The 17,906-nt window shown below is 39.9% G+C and overlaps 1 protein-coding gene across 5 annotated transcripts in view; it reads right to left on the bottom strand.

Moving 5' to 3' along the window:
* LRRC7 (leucine rich repeat containing 7) overlaps nt 1-17,906 on the bottom strand; it is a 183,757-nt gene that overhangs the window by 41,011 nt on the left and 124,840 nt on the right. For all 5 annotated transcript variants that reach the window (XM_055815783.1, XM_055815784.1, XM_055815786.1 and 2 more), the window contains exons 11-15: nt 17,581-17,710; nt 17,075-17,190; nt 7,643-7,712; nt 5,111-5,210; nt 4,269-4,393 (exon numbers count right to left, since the gene is read on the bottom strand). In XM_055815783.1, coding sequence (XP_055671758.1) covers nt 4,269-4,393; nt 5,111-5,210; nt 7,643-7,712; nt 17,075-17,190; nt 17,581-17,710 — 541 coding nt within the window. The remainder of the gene's footprint in view (nt 1-4,268; nt 4,394-5,110; nt 5,211-7,642; nt 7,713-17,074; nt 17,191-17,580; nt 17,711-17,906) is intronic.

The following is a 17,906-nucleotide window of genomic DNA, read 5'->3' as shown; positions in this document are numbered from 1 at the left end:
TCCTCTCCTCCACCTCCCTGCTCCATCCCTGCCGCCCTCCCTGCTCCATCCTTCCTGGTGCGAACCTGCCCTGCCTCCACCGCCTTTGTCTTGCTGCTGCCCAAGCACCAAACCTGGGATCCCCAAGGTGAAGCAGACCGTGGGCCCCAGGGAGTGGCCAGCCCGCTGCTGAGCGCACGAACAGCCACCAAGTGCAGCCACCTGAAGTGCAGAAGGTGCTGGCTGAGCCCACCTCTCCCTTTCTCCCTTTGGGCCTGAGTTTGAAGGATTTTACTGCGTTTTCACCTCAAAGGAGTAAAGTTACAGCTCCCAGTGGAAGCTGTGTGGGTCAGGATAACTGTCCCCAACTATAAGGCTGTAAAATTTGAAATTACTGCACATCTGCCATGTGGTAAGTATTTGGAAGCATTTGCCACAAAGAAGTTTTTATCTCATTGTGTACATGAGGTAAGCAAAGGGAGCTTATTTTTAATAGCTCACTACCATAGCTGTTGGACTATAAATTCCTAACAAGTAGGAAAAATGAATTTTGGATTCAAATGAATATGGTCTGTTGATAGGAATATTTTAGAAGTAAAAGCATGATCGGTTTGGAAAATAAAACTACATGAAATACTACCATACAATTCTGAACCACAATAGAATAAACATTACGGATAATAGATTCTGACATGACTTTAACATAAAAACGTTAAAATGTATGACTGATGTCATATGTTAATAAAAAATTTCAACAGAAAAAATAAATTAAGAGTCCGTAAAGCATTACTGAAGCTCTGGTTGATTTACGGTTGAAAGAAATCATATTTAGATGTGGCCTAATTAGGCAGTTGCTTTTTTCACAAAGTTCAGACCATTATTTAAATGTAAGGTCTACAAACACAGCTAAAAGCCAAGTCATAGAGCAAATCCTCAATAAGTACTAGTCAAGGAAAAATTAACTGAAAGATTTTCATGAGATAGACAAATCACAGACAGGGATTTCAGCAAGAGTTTCATATCACCGTGAGTATTAATATTAAACAGTAAAAATACTGGCAGCTGTGGTAGGTGACATCCACGGGAATGCAGGTATTTCCATCACTGATTTAGACTTATTACAGAGGAAATCTGTACTCCCTGTCAATACAGTTCTTGTAAGTTTAACACTACATCAAAAGTAGCATGACCCTGAAAAGAGAATTTTCCAAGTTCAAAATTCTCGATGGAAGAAGTTATCAAACCATTTCAATTACCAAATCTATTTTAACATAGAGTTGGCTGAGACTTCAGTTTTAACTATAATATAGAAAGTGAAAATTATGTATGTTTTTATAGAACGTTACCAATGTCTGTGGCTACTGCCTATTGATAATTTAAGTTAACCTCCAAATTCATCCCATAAAGGTCTGGTGAAACTGCTGAAACTGCTAAAACTGTTACAACCTCCCTATTGTAACACATGGATGGAGTGACACGTAATTCCATAGTTTTCTAAAGGTTCCAGCAATTAGCTTCTAGTTCATGCACATGCATCTAAACACAGGCTGGTGAACAGTTCAGTCAAGTAATTCTTGACAACACTTCCACTGTCATTCATGTATATATAGATATATTGGCATTACTGGGAAAGAGCACGGACATTCCAGAAGGATGTAAATAGGCATTTCTATCTTACTAACAGGAATTGAATGTGAGTTCATTTTTTCATGATTTGGGCAGAAAGGCTTTTTTCCATGATAGGGAACACCTCCCCCCACCCCCCACCCCCCCCACCCCACCCCCCGTAGGAAATCTTTTGCTTTCACAACCTGGCAAGATTTCCTTGGTTTGAACAGTATTCTTCTACTTTCAGTTTTTACAAACTTCAAGTATTTATGGGTATCTGGTGTATAAACAGTGAGATATGAGAGAGGAGAGATGCTCTCTTCAAGGTACACAGATGAGATGAAATATCTGATCAGCTACCAGCTCCCTGCTTAGCTTTTCATTTAATAATTCTTCTCTATATAAGCAACAGCTATAGCGTCAGTTGCAAGATTCAGTGTTTTGGTCTGATGTGAAGATGTTAGGATCATTATTAAGCTAGAAGAAGGTAGATTTAGATTAGATATTATGAAGAAACCCTTCCCTGTGAGGGCAGTGAGGTGCTGGCCCAGGCTGCCCGCAGCAGCTGTGGGTGCCCCATCCCTGGCAGGGCTCAAGGCCAGGCTGGACGGGGCTGGGAGCAGCCTGGGCTGGGGGGAGGGGTCCCTGCCCGTGGCAGGGGGTGAGACTGGGTGGTCTCTAAGGTCCTTTCCAACACAAACCATTCCGTGATTCTGTGATTATGGAGGAAAGGAACATTAAATTGTATATGGGAATAAAGGAATCTCACGCAGAAACAGACTCATACACTATAACATTATCTTCTACCCACTCTCTATGGATGGGAGGGAGAACAGGTAAGTAGGAACTCCAGGAAACATATTTTAGTGTTGGACAACTAAGGAGCAGTGCTACAGAGGATAAAGACTGTCTTGACCTTCAGATGACCAAGCCAAAACATTACAGAGGTGCAGCCCTGTGGGACAAGGATCACCCACGTGTGACAACCCACTCCCTCCGCTGGCAGAGTGACGGGCTGCAGGCTGCCCTGCTCACCGGCCGCTGCAACTGGGCTGAGACTGCAGCTGACCAGTGCACGCCGCTGGGAACGCAAACCCTGCTCCACAGGCCCCGGCTCTGGCACAGCTGCCAGGGATGAGCAAACAGCCCGGGTAAGAAGCACTGCAACCACAGCATCCACTGCACCCGGAGCAGCGCTAGTACGGAGCGCCAGGGCCTGGGATCACACCACGCAGAGACACTTGCGCGCAGCATGGGCACAAGCCAGCTATTTTTGTTAAGTGCTATTTCTAGGAAACCTGAAAATGTGGTACTGTGTCTGGCTGTGTTTGCCTCGCCGCTTCCCATACAGCAGGTGGCAGCATCTGAACTGAAGTACAGCAAGAGCATTCGGTGCATGAAGGATTTTTTTCTACAATAGTTTACTCAAACGAAACATTTGTTTCAGTCATTCACTGTGTTCTGAAACATATTAAAACCAAAATGGCTAAGTGGTAAAATTAATATATTATATTTCAATATTTAAAATAATGATTGCACATAACAAAATACAATTAAATTCTTCTATGATCTTAGAAATTGGTATCTATTTCTCCGTTAATATTTCAATTGTTTTGTATATTCGGACAGCCATAGTACCCACAGTTAATATTCTGATAAGAACTGGTGGAACAATTTAAAACTCTCCCAGATGCTCTGTTTTCCATATAGGACCCATAAACCATCAATTCACCTGGAGTAAAATTTCAGTTTAATCTATTCATTGTGAGGCAAAGGCTGCTTTCTGACTTCATTTTCTGTTTTACTAAAGCAGCAGAGTCCATCAATTCTGGTTACAAGAGTTGGGAAAAATATTAAAAAGAAAAATAAAAAATTTCCAAGAAGATCTAAATGGAATGCTAAATACCTATTAATAATAGTACTGCTAATTCAAAAAGTAAAATATGATTTAAAACCCTTCATATGATTTTTCTCTCTGGCAATACATTTTAGGCGAGGTATCCTACCAGTTAAAAATTTGCAGTGTTTAATTGTTTGATCTGGCATAATGAATTTATATTATTCAAGAAAATTTTGTGCCATGTAAACACAGATAGTCCTGACAATATCCTTCTAACAATGTAACTGATCAAGGGCTCAACTGAAAACTCTGGAATTGTATTAATTTTGGATAACTGGTGGAAGATATTCACGTTTTGATATTAATTTTTGGTAGGTTGCAAAACTGTCGAGAAACACCCTCTCCAATGCACATTCCTGCATAACTCCATGAGGCTGCAAAGCTCTCCTTGACATCTACTTTCAGAGGAATATGGAATCCCCTACGTGATCTAAATATTTCTAAAGAACTAGGTGGTTGGACATTAATTCTAAGTCTCCCAATATTTTGTGTTAGTTTTGTCCTTGTGACAAAACACTGTCACAGTAGGAACTCGACATTAGGGTTATGGGCCTGAACTGACTTACAAAATCAGTTTTGCTGTCTAGACAACAGTAACAAAAGCGGAAGTCGGTAAGGTGTACTTCAGAGAGAACAGGTATGCTCTTCTTCCTCAACTGCTGTACTTGAAACATGGTGACGAGTACTTACTGGGTATTTAGAACACAGAAATAGTTCCAAGATCTGTAAACTGACCCCGGCCATAATATGTGAGTACCAGAATAAATCAAATAGAACTTACCTTAACTTTCCCTGCATTTTCCTCCTCTTCCTTTTTTTCTTCAAATTCAAAGGCAACAGTCATACGTTGCTGTCTCTGCTCCTCCCATAAAGTAGGGTTAAAACTATCACTGTCTGACTGGAAGTCTACAGTTAAATTGCAAACAGCAATGCACAAGAACAAGTAATTAGTGCACTCAGCAAAAGACTGGAAATTATCAAAAAAGACATGTTCTAGTTAATCCTGTAATTTTGGGTTATTGTTTTAAAACTGCTGAGGGGGCCAACGAAAGCAGGAACCGATAAACAATTACGAACAGAGTTTAATATTAAAACTGAAACGAGTGTGATGGGAAGCAACAGGGTTTTGCGGCAGACGTGGAGCAGAGGGGCAGTACACAAGCTAACTTAACACAGTGATATGAGAAGCCAAACCCTCAATTCTGCGAGGCTCAGAGCTCTGACCCTCACATATCTAGGAGGTGGCTCACCCCCCAGCTCTCTCAGGCAGGTCCCAAGTCTCTGCAGGTTGAGCTGGCTCAGGCCAACAGCCTGTCTGCACAGCAGCAAGGCATACTCTAGAATTTCTGTCCCATGAACACTCAATTCCCCGATTCAAATTGTTTATACAAAGCCATTCTTCTGAAAATATAAGTGTTCAAGAAAATGTAAATCTGATGGCCTGAGAATAATGGATTTGTAAACAAGATTCCTTTGGGTATGACAAAATACGCACGGTTATGTGTGCACCACTGGCTTTACATGTCAGAAGAGCCACTCGCACACAGGACCACATCTGAAACCCCTTCCTCTCCCTCCCTCTGTTTTTTCCTGCCTTTGTAGGAACTGCTGATGCCATTTTACCTTCATCACTGCGGGGTTGCTGGGGAAACATGTAGTTAGTCAGTACTCTCTGCTTTGTTTCTGGGTGAGCCTCAGTTTGCAGTGGAATGAGAGCCTTGGACTGCACAGGAAAGGCAAAACAAAGAACTGTTAATTCACAGCACGTGTGTTGTGACTGAGATGGGATTTTAGCATTTGATAAACAGAAAATACAAGATTAATTAAAATTCCGTATGAAAATAGACTTCTCTATGCACTAAAATAAGTATTATCTAGTGGAAATGCCTCCTCTCCCATTCCTCATTTCTGTAATTCCTACCAGGATCAACAGAATAGCACTAAATGTCAGAAATACTGACTGCATGTTCAGAGTCATACCGGTGAGGAAGCTAAAGGATCAGCAGAACAGAGCTGCAACTACACAGCTAAAACACCCACATTATGGCTGTGATCTATTTTAAGCTACGGCTAATGAGGAGTAAATTCATGATAGTTATTAGTTCATCTGAGGGTAAATCTGGTGCTCAGATGTTATTGTTGCGTTTTACTTCAATTGTTTATTTTTCATTATTGATTTGCTCCAACATAGTATCTAGGAGTGACTATCTTAGTTCATTGAATAGAAACTAATCCATGCTATACTGCAGAAAAGTCAAAATGCTGAAAAAAACCTGTGTATTGAAAAGGAAGTGCATGTCGTGTGGCCGGGCTGAGGAGTCATGCAATGTTATTTTTTTAAGGGCAATCAGAGTGAAAAAAATGAAAATCCTATTGGACCACATTAAAACTTACTCATCATTTTCTATTATCCATCTCACTCAGTCTCCCCTCCCTTTAGCGTTAAAATTTTTTGCTTGGCTATAAAAGTAAAAATTACATTTAAAAAGCAGTGCAGTAAGTATGTACCGATGTAAATCTATCGACTGCATTGCACTTGGCTTTGCCGTGATTTGAGGGCACGGCTGAATGGTACGCTGCGGCCAGGAGCCAGCAGGAATTTGATCTGACATCTTGACAAAGAAACGGCCCCATCTGCTGGGCTGTGCCCCGCGGACAGGCACGGGCCCTGCTCTGCGGTTCCGCAGCCGGCGGTCTCAGCGCAGACATGCACACACCGCGTCAGCACACAGGCAGCTTGCAGGACCCGAGCCCTGTGCCTTTGTCATATGGATAAAAGGGTGGACATGGCCCTGCTGGAGTGAGTCCAGACAAGGCCATGAAGATGCTCACAGGACCGGAGCACCTTTGCTATGGAGGCAGGTTGAGAGCTGGGGCTGGTCAGCCTGGAGAGGAGAAGGCTCCGGGACACCTTCCAGTGCTTAATGGGTGCTTATAAGAAAGATGGGGACAGACCTTTTAGTAGGGCCTGTAGTGACAAGACAAGGGGGAATGGTTTTAGACGGAAAGAGGGGAGATTTAAATGAGATATCAGGAAGAAATTATTCCCTACGAGAGTGGTGGCGAGGCGCTGGCCCAGGCTGCCCGCAGCAGCTGTGGGTGCCCCATCCCTGGCAGGGCTCAAGGCCAGGCTGGACGGGGCTGGGAGCAGCCTGGGCTGGGGGGAGGGGTCCCTGCCCGTGGTGGGGGGTGGGACTGGGTGGTCTTGGAGGTCCCTGCCAACCCAAAACATGCTGTGATTCTATGAGATTCTGCGATAATTTCCAGAAACATGGTAATTGGCCCCTGAAGAATTATTCTCATTAGCTTCAGTTGAAGAGGTGTAATATCTGACTATGGGCGTGACTGTGAAATGAGAAAGATGAGATTATGAGAATGTCCTGAGATTTTTAAAAACTGTTAGGTATGTCAAACTTTTTTAACACTGTACAAATTGAGTATTTCTCCATTTAAGAGTTAAATTATGAAGGTGCCCAACTATTCTATCCACCAATCCTGCAAAGGATTGAGACTTATTTTAGTGCTCAGATGCTGGTTGAAGTGTTACATTTCTCAGTGTTCATGTTACGTAATTGTTTTAAAATAGAATCCTAAAGAATATATAGTAGTGAAACCAAACCCCATGGAACAAAGAAAGGCAAACTTAAATTTAAAAGGAACTCAGGTAACAGTTTTCTCCAAACCAAGACTAAGAGTTCTTGCGCATCTTTTACCTGTTTAAACTCCCACTGACATCAATGGAGTTTAAAATATACAGGAATGGAAGCATGGACAGGAAAAGGGGAAAGGAAGATAACAAGAATGGAGGCACAGATGGAGTAAAGGATGGGACAAACCAACAACAAAGCCTTACCTCTTGAATTTCTATTTACGAAATAGTCTCTTGATACTTTTGGTCTTTATTTACTACTTTTGTAAGGATATAGAAGCTTAGCTAGATGCAAGTAATAAAGCCTGCAAAGGTGATCTTTCCAAGTTAATAAATCACAGGCAGAAGAATCTATATCTATACCTTGATATGAAAGCATAAAGCTGGACTGGGAGCAAACACCTCTAAAATCCTACTACAATCACGTATTAAATTGTAGGTTTCATTTACGTCCCTTACTAAGATCTCTAGTTACTGAAGAACGTATGAATATTGAAAGTCATTACCTGGTTGTCAGAAAGCCACAAAGCTGCAAGTTCTTTAAGTTTAGTAAAAGTGAATGGTAAATTCTTCAGTCTGTAAATGATAATATTGAAACAACATGAATCCTTCATTTTCACAATGAAACTACTGGAAAGACTTGTGTACAGCATGTTTGTTTATCTTGATCATACTGAAATTGCTACAGTTTCATATCTTTTCTCTCACTTTTTACTACAATGTAGTATTTTATTAAGGGCATTCCACATTAAGAGTGACATTTGGAGTCTAAACCTACTGACATCACACCCTAAAGGTACTAAGGAGATACCAGTATTTTGCCTTGGCTATAATGTAATCAAAGTTACAGATTATAACACAGAAAACAGAAAAAAAATCTTGGTCCCAGGAAGATTTATATGAAAGACCTAACAGTTCTTAGTGTAGCTAACAGAAATCCTCCTATTGGACATTTAAGTTTTAGAACAGAAATACTCTAAGATTACTGAAATTTTTTTTTTCAGAAGTGTTAAGAAAATGTCAAGAAAATAATATAAATATTCATAGTGAAACTAAATGATAAAATCAACTGAAAAATTAAAAATATAGCATTCTTATTATCCACATAAACACATTTCTTAGAAGTGATCTGAGTGTGGGAATGGGAAAATGATGACTAAATACTTGTGAAAACTTCATTCATGTTTTTCCCACTCACTAATCTTGAACATATTTTTAGTGTTCAGTCTGCACCAACACAAGAGAGCTGCCCTAATCACATACTGATAGTCTCCCATCTCTCCTTCACAGAAGGTTAAGGAGCTGGAGGACTGTAGGAAGAAATGGCCCAGCCAAAGGTCTGTCTCCAAAGACAAAAGCTAAATGTGATTTAACAAAAAGAAAAGAGAAAAAACCCTTTCCTGAGAGAGTCACACAATCCCATACTGTGGAAAGAAAGGTTCTTATAGATGCGGTCACTCACACCTCACACAAAGACAAGCAATCCACTGGCGGGTATTCCACCACATGCCATCAGCAGGAGAATCCTTTGCCCCTCTACCAGCAAATAACCAACAATACTCCTATAGTCTTCTTCATATTAAAATCTGTTTGTGTTTCTGGGAGAGATGACCTGACGAGCTTTTGTACCACTGCCTCTGTGCAGCACTTACAAAGTGTATCCATTATGGAATTACTTTAGATGTATTTTTGCCACAAAGTCATTACCATTAAAAATCATGTTATTTCAGATAGCAGTGTGTAGTTACTAAAAGTAACGCATTTTAAAGATTTTAATACGAATACCTTATACTAAGAATGACTTACCTAAGAAAGTGAAATAAATTGACATAAATGAATACACATACATATGATGCTATGACATCATTTCCAATTATAAAATGCCTGTATAGATCAGAGCAGCTCTACAGGTGTATGCATGTTTAAATCTAGAATTAAGGCCATGGGAAAGTGCCCTAAACTACCTGAAATTTAGTTTTCATTCCTGTCTTATATAACAAATATATATATTTTTTTTAACAGTGTGGAATAGTGCAGTCTGTGACATTCTTTATAAATTAAGGTTACAAGTTTAAGCTTTAATAGCTAACATAAAGATTCTTAAACAGTGTTTATCCAGGTTTTATTCAGAGCTTTATTTCCTGCATAAAAAGAGAATAAATTATGCTTTTCAAGTGATACCTTTATTTCTTTACACTTTAGGATTCAGTACCTGTAACCTAAATTTCGAAAATATACAGAACCCTTTGTCTGAAGAGGGTTACTGGTAATGTTTCCAATGTGCTCAAGTTGAGAAGTGTGTACGAAAAGGAGAAGCAAAACTAGTAAGCATGCCTCGGAAACGATGTGTGGCAAGGGGATCTCCAAACTGGTTTTCCATTTCCATATGCAAACAAAACACAGAACTCTTTTATTTTTAATTCTTATTTGCCAATAACCCTGGATACCTGTTTTTAAACATCTGAAAAGATCCAATTTTAAGGAGTCTTTTAAAGAAAAAGTCTCAAAATAGAGACCAAAGAATGCAGGCATCCAAAATCATTGATGTTTCTTTAAAAATTTCAACCAAGATAAGCCTCAGCCTCTTCTTCTAAATGCAACTTGTTTTTGTAAGTTTAAGACTGCTTTTTAAATTGTGTACTGTAGGAACATTTCTCCTTCATCTGTACTAACAATGCACAAGCAAACACTGATTTTCACGAACAACTGAATTACCAAGTGATTTTGCATTATACCCACTTTCAAGACAAGGCCCACGGTAACTGTCAGTTACAGCGTTTTAACCACAAAAGGTAAATACATAAATGTTTTTATAGCTTCATCAGCCAAAATAAGGGTATACTACAGCTACAAAGGGTCTCAAGTATTAATTATGCATGGATGCAGGTTGATTAGTTTCTACATACAATAGGCCAGATCCTATTCGGTACAAATCAGCATAATTCTGCTGACTTCAAAGAACTAAGTCACATCATCCTCAGTAAAGGATTTGGCTGCCTCTGAGGAAAAACCTGTTCATCAATAATTGAAAAAAGTGACGAACCTGCACTGCTTCCATTGATCGAATACATGACTGCAACCAGGTATCAGTAAGTACAAAGAAATGTAAAGTTTATGGCTGTGCTATTCAACAGAGAGCTTTTATGCTTAAATGTTGAAACTTCTCACTAGACAGTTTGGAAAATTACAACATGTAATTGTTTTTATAAATCTAAGGGAAAATAAGGGTCACAATAGTAGATGAAACTTTAATTGCTGCATAGATAGTTGATTAAGAAAATGGCCAAATTAAATTAAAACACAGTTCAAAGGCAAACTATGCTGTACCAAAATGATTTATTCTTAGTACAGATGCTACTTCACTCAGCCTGAACAAATAACCTTTGCAGGAGGCTATTTCTTGACTGGAAGGTGGTGTTTGTTTCAGAGCAGCTGTAGCCCAGCAGTCAGGACTAATACAAACAGAGCCATAGACCCTGCACCCATTCCTTCAGGCATCAGCTGAACGGCATCCAGACACATGAAGTCTGTGGGAAAACAGTATCTCCGAATCTTCAGAACAATTACACTAGTTCTAACACCTGGCAGCCACCCGCTGCGCATGCTTTCCTGCGTGAGCAACAGTGTCATTCCTGCGCAATTTTTTCATCACTAATAACTTTGATTTACAAACTGATTTAAATCTTAAACTGAAATGTAAAAAGAGCTGAAAACACAATAGCCAAATTAAAGAAATATATTAGTGCTATAGAGATTATATGTATTCATATTAATTGCTTAAATTACAGGTAAAATTACATATGCCACTGGTAAATTCAAAAGTTTAAAAATTATTAATAAAAATATTTATTTTAAAGTAAACCCTGAAGCACCAACTGTTTTTTCTGGAAAACAACTATCCACAGTAATAGTTTGGAAAAACATGAAATGCATAATGTTCTTTTATAGTGTGTAATTTTCACATAGCAAATGTTTTCTTTTGAGAAAAAAGGGGAAGAAATTTCCCCTGAAGTTCCTCAGGTGAATAAAAAAACCCCTAAACCAAACCTAGCACACCTCTGAAATGACAGCCCTAAACATTAAATCCTTGTACCACATGGCTTCACAGCCTCAAAGAAGCTACATTCATTCTTGAACGAGGACTTCAGAAAAATTCCTTCCATTATTAATCCCAGATGACACATTTTGCATGATTTCTGAAGTTCTTAAGTGCTAAATACTTTAAGAGTAAGATAATGAATATTATTCATGGAACACAAAAAAAGCAAAGAAAATGTCATTGATACTGTTTAAATACAAAAACCACCAAATGTTGGTATTTGAGGGGTCTTATGGGTCAAAGGTGGTCTTTGCTTTTACTATAAGCCTCCTGAAAGACATAATTTTACCTTTTCTTTATTATTAATAATTGCTTTTCTCATGGTTTTGTAAAATAACCAACTACATATTTGTACCAGGTACTAAATTTTTTGTTACGCCTTAAGTAAGCAAGCTCAGAATATGGGAAGATTGTCCACTAAGTTCAAGTAATGTAACGTACAAAGAGCTTACCGAATACCTAGGGGAATGCTTTCTAGATTCATCGATGCATACATATACTTTATACTTTAGTGACATTCAGAAAGAATTTTCAAATAATAATCCAAACATGAAAAATGCATGTCAAAACATGTTGAAAGTTAATTTTAACAAGCAGCATTACCAGTCAGTCAGTCAAGCCCAGAGACAATTGTTATTTGTGACAGTTCTCCAGTGTAACTCTCACCAAATTGATTAATAATAGAGTTTTCAAGGTGTGAAAGTTTAAAAGAACATGATTCATATTAACCCACCAACATATTGTTCCCAAAACCATTTGTGGATATACATGGCCAGAAGCAATTACCTCTTTGGCAACGAGCAATAATGCATATTTAAATATCTAACCAGAAAAAGAAGAGATATACCACAGAACAGTCTTTTTTTGAAAGGATAGTGTCATTTTAGGACCTTTTTTCATCTAACTTCTGTGGGTGAGATTCAGAGCAGTAACTGAGTTCTGACCCCAGGACAGAAGCAGAAGCAGTGGAAATACAGAAAGGTGAAGATTCTTTCAGCTCTTCTTTAAGAACAATCTAAAACTAAAAGAAAGGTTACTTACCAGTAACCGATGCTCTTTGAGAAGTGTAGCCCAAATGTACATTCTAACAATTCTACCTCTCAATCACAGGACTCATACCTGGAAGGACTCTGAGGAGAGAGGAGAAGCAGATGGAAGACAAATGTATATGTGGACTACACATTGTGAAGAACACCGGTTACTGGTAAGACATCTTTTTTTCTTTGAATGAATCCCATGTGTTACTCTTAACAGTGACTGAATCCGAGCAGCTACCCCCAGTGACTTTATGTGTTGGAGGTCTCAATATCTTTCATGCAAGTAGTAATTGCACAACTGCTTTATCAAATGCTGCAGTGGTTCTTGAAGCACTGGAGACAGCGTTATGCCTGGCAAAGGCAAGGATGAACCTCCTGGTAGCTGCACTGCAGCTGGAGTCAAAACTTCCCTGACTGCAGTGGGTGAAGCCACCTAACCTCTGGTCAGTTGTACGCTAAGCCCTCATTAGACTCCACCTTAGCAATGTGATAGTAAGGGATTCAGCCCATCATTGCCTTTTATTGTGTGGAGACAAGAGAAAATTGCATTTCCCAGAGGTGAAGAGCCTGCAACAGGGTTGAAAAGGTTTGGACCTGTAAAGATAAAAGGAGAGAGGACTCCCAGCTTATGAAGATGAGAAGATATAGTCTTAGATACAGATATATCTTAGAGTATATGGCATGGGAAAGAAAAGCTGGAGTCTATTTTCCTGGTTAAAACAGAATTCTAACGTGAATATTTGAAGAGAGTCCTGGAACTAAACCAGCTTCATGTCAATTAAGATCAGCAGGGTCCATCTCACAGTGATGAGGGCCTTCAGAAGACATGGAACAAGACAGCATTGACTACATAATACTATGTAGTAGCTGAAACCGTAGTATTAAAAATGCACTAGAGAGGGACTCCAAACACTGACCCACCTTTGAGCAAAATGTGTCAACTCACAAAAACGTGTGATTCCCATTAGTCTGAGTGGTAAAAAGGTCTATGTCAGGTATGCCTCCTTCCTGAAAGGCATCCAATCAGGATTTTAGACCAAACCTCACAAAATATTTCTGAGTTTCATACCCAGACAAACTTCAGATAATGCGAGGGAGGGAGAGCTCCTCTTTTCCTCTTTACATACTACACCACAGCTGTCCTCCGCTCCATGTGTGCATGACCATTCAGAGAGCAAACTGCACATTTTCTGTGCACTCTGGCAAGTTCAAAGCCACCAATATCCCTGTACTCCACATGCCTTGATGAACATGTCCAGAATGAACATTTTTGGTGGCAAAAGGGCATCTTTCAATAAACACTTGAGTAGCCCACCCACCAGCAGAGAGTCAGTCACTGCGATAAAGGCTAATGGATACACAAGTGCATCATTTACAGTCACAGTTGTAGATACTAGCAGTGAAATCTGGCACGTGACAAAGTAGAAGGAGATGACCCTGAGGTATCATTCCCTGGTATGAACCTGCAGTGGACAGGTACCCAATGGAAGACTGTGTTCCCTTTGTAAAACCATGCACCCATGATGATCAACATGGACTAAGAGTCACGGTGACAGAGTCTGTTCCCTCTGTAAGGAAAATAATGTCCAAAGATGCATGAGCAGCTGGACACCTGTCAGAATGGACATGAAATCCTCTCTGGTAAGGAGAAAGTCATAAAGGACTGACTAGATAAATTCTGAAAGAATACACGTATGTATTTGTTATACAGTACAGGGAGTAACAGCTGCTTTTCAGAAGATTTGTGTAAAGGTTGGAGCTTTCATGCCAAAAAGGCTGCATCAGTAGTGTTTGGTGGGAAGGGGTCTGCCTTAGCAGTGGAGCCCACAGAGTCAGGGCTCAGCAGGTCTCCTAACAGGCTGAGAGGGAAAAGGCTGACACACATCCCAGGACCCAGGAGCCCATCACCAGAGGGTGAAGCACATGCACTGACCCCTTGGCTCTAGAATTGCCTTTCTGCTCTGCTTGCGTGTCTGTGTGTCGTCTTCCGACAGCTCAAAGGGATACCCAGGAAAAGAGGTGGTTTGCTCTACCTCCTCTGTCATATCCGAAGCAGGAAAAGTAGAGGGGCAAAACTGTTTTGGTAACATGGAAAGGATCCCAGCAACAAGCGGAGCCCAAGTATGCTCCTTATTAGCATGTACATGTGGACTCATTCAAAGAAAGAATGGATATTGCCTTAATGTTAATATGAATGAGAAAATGGGAAAACAGAAAAGTAAAGAAAAAAATAGATTAAGAAATCCAACATTAAGATGATACCTGAATTTTGTCCAAACTCTTTGGTGTCAAAACGTTGAAACTTTTTAGTTTCATTAAAGTGGGAAGTTTCTTAACAAAAGCATTATCACAGTGTCTCAGCAGGGCAATATTTAACCTCAGCCAGAACTGATACCAACAAAGGAGGAAAAATATACTCCCCAAACCCCTTAAGAAAAGCACAGGAGACAATTCAAACAGGTTTAAAGGTTGAAGGTCTACTGTCTGAGTCAGTGCTCTCCCACTAGTTCTACAATGCTTACAACTCGCTGTACAGTTTTTCAGGTTCACTTGAGAGAACAATTTCCCTCCCCAACAGGCAAAGTCCTGTTTCTCCTGTCCTCCTCACAGTTGCTTTGGTGCACAGCCACTGTTTACCTTTAGCTGACTTTGGTGTTTGCCAGCATCACGTCGAGCAAACGGACCATGAAGAGTGTTATAAAATGAACACAACAAGAGGAATGATAGCTTCTTCCATTTTCTGTGAGATAAATCATCTCAGTGACTCATCCAGTGAGCCCTGAGGAAGCATAAGGGCAGATGCAAGGCTACCAGCCAGCACAGAAGGGGAGTGGGAAGGACAGCAGCTGACACATTCCACCCCAAGGAACATTACATCATGGGGATGCTGGTCCCGTAATTACCGTCCTCCACAATGGAAATCCCAATCCTCCCGTACAGGGACAGCTAGGGAAAAAAGAAAGGTGGGGCAGGGCTGCTGTTTCGGTGGTGTCCAGCTGTCAGGTCGCCTTGGTTGGGAAACCTTGCCTGCTCTTACTACCTTCGCTGCCTCCTCCCCACAGTGAGCCACCTCCTCTCTTGCCTCAGCAGTAGCACTCACAATCAGTAATTAGACATGAAGTCACATGCCTGAAATCAGCAACTGACCTGGCTGAAAAGTAACTTGGAATAAAAAAGGAAAAAAACCCAACCCACTCACTAGGTTTTCTGCCTCCTCAACTCAAACTCATGGCAGTTACATGCCTGAAAAGGGGGCAGAGTGATCCAGCTCAGATTTACAAGTTTGAAAAGGGGGCAGAGTGATCTGGCCCAGACTGGTTTAACATGCCAGGGAAGGCACCCTGCAGCTGCAGCTCCTTAAACTCCCAAGCAGCCCTGAACCAGCACTGTCTATTGCCTCCCCACTCCTACCCTGCTCTGTGCTTGCTCCTGCCTGCCACTACAGCCAGCTGCACAGCAGCCACTGGAAACGTCCATCTGAAAATTCACCATATTTGTGATAGGCCACTTTCATCTATATCCCTTACGCATTCAAGATCCCCATACACCTGAAAAAAGTCCCACTAGGACAGGACAGGGTATATGGATATGGAACAGTGAAGGGAAGCCAGGCTGCCTTTGTTGGCAAGAATGCCAGCTGGAGTGATTTTAAAGTGTTGCCTGAAATACAGTTTCAGACTGCAGATGTACAGATAAAAGCACAAACGTACACTCCTGTGGAAACATACTGATGGCAGAGTACTCCCTGTCCCTGGGAAGGCACTGGAATCTGAAACCCAAAATCAAGAGACTCAAGATTTGATTCTGGAACCTAGGTAGCTTCAACACAAACTAGAGTTAAACTTTACGTTCTGTTCCATACATAATGTATTTTATGATATACAATTGCAATGCAGAAAATCACCTAACAGAATTAAGCAAATTATTTTAAACAAATGTATTACAGGGATTTCTACATTACTTCGTTTTATATTTTATGCTCTACCTTGACAATGAAACTGCTGACAGTAAATCAGACACAGATGTGGAAAGTCCTTCCTCTAATTTTTACTGAGCATGGATGACAATTACTGGAAACAAAATGGTATTCACAACCCCTATGTTGCACTAAAGAGCAAACTTGTATTTCTGTGGTTGTTCTGGAATTTAACATATTCTTGGAACACATGCATGTATTAACCTCAAGAAAAAGTCAGTCTTTTCTGATGCTTATGGCAGCACAGGATAGGCATCAAGAAAGGCTCATTTTAAGCATTCACTTTCTCGGAGGAATAGTTATGTGCACTAAGAACAGAAGAATCTGTTCAAGTTTTTTACAAAACCTTTGCTCTTCTGAAGAAAATAGAAAATTTTCTTATGATTTCAGCGGAGGCAGGATAACATACTAGTGTGCTTGCATTTAATGATTTCCTTTATATCAGCTTATCACAATTTTTAATAATTAAATATTATAACATATACAATTTTAGAGCCAAATATCACACTTTCACATGGAAACAGCAGGAGATAAAAGAAGTAAACAGGTTTTAATCTATTAAAACACACTGAGACCCAGACCTTGGCCCCATTCAAGTTTTTCTTTGCATGTCAGTGGAACTAAGAGTTGCATGTCAGTGGAATAAAGATTTAAAAAATTAACATTTTTTCCTTCTAGTTTAAATAAAGTAACTCTAAATAATTTTTTTCTATTTTAAAATATATTTTATATAAACGTTCTTTTTACAAATACCTAAAAAGAATAGTTGAAATTTTTTTTAGAAATAAATTCTTATAATGGGTTAGAAAAATTATGTGAACAATACCTGTTATCACTCAGATTTAACACCCTCAGCTTCTGCATCTGACCAATCTCATCAGGAAGAAATTCCAGCTTGTTAGAGCGGAGAGACATCACTGTTACATTTTTACAGCTTCCAATCTACAGGAATGAAAAAAACAAAGAAGTTAGGATACCTACTTTCATTAAGTTATTATCACTAATTTTTTATGCCAGGAGGTGGCCAAATTGTGTTTTTACTGTAAGTGACATAAAGCAGAAAACGCAGAATCTAGCCAGAACATAATGCCCTCCTTTTGTCAGTAACATCAGGGAAATGCCTAGGGTTACCTGCACTACTCTTCCGAGTGACACACTCACCTTTACATGAATTTACTAAAGTACTGGTTTTACTATGTTACTATTGAGCATGTAAGAAAGATAGTGTATAAACAATTGCTTTAACGGATATTTTGTCTAAGCAGGGAAGAAATCTCGGGCCTACCACAAAACCTTTCAACTTGCAATTTAAAAACAGAATCAGCTTCTCACTTCTCTGGGCAGTTCAGGAAGGAAATTCTCATCCACAGCCAACGTCCTCAGGTTATGAAGGTAGCCAATGGTAGAAGGTAAGGCCTCCAACTCATTACAGCTGCAGTCAAATTCTTCTAATAAAGATAAACTGAAATTGTAAATACACTTGTTAGATGCTATACAGGGACTAAATAACTAAATTTAACACTCCAAAACCTTGGAAGTTTTAAAGCATCACACTACTACAGACATCATCCTCTGAAGGGGGAACCTTTATTGCAGATTTCCCTACGAGGAGTCTATAATAATATGATTTCAGGAACTATTAGGGACACCGTTAATCA

The sequence above is a fragment of the Falco peregrinus genome, chromosome 10 (assembly GCF_023634155.1).
Source record: "Falco peregrinus isolate bFalPer1 chromosome 10, bFalPer1.pri, whole genome shotgun sequence".
In the NCBI taxonomy this organism is placed as follows: Eukaryota; Metazoa; Chordata; class Aves; order Falconiformes; family Falconidae; genus Falco; species Falco peregrinus.
The sequence above is the reverse complement of the archived record's forward strand: the minus strand, read 5'-3'. Positions and strand labels throughout refer to the sequence as shown.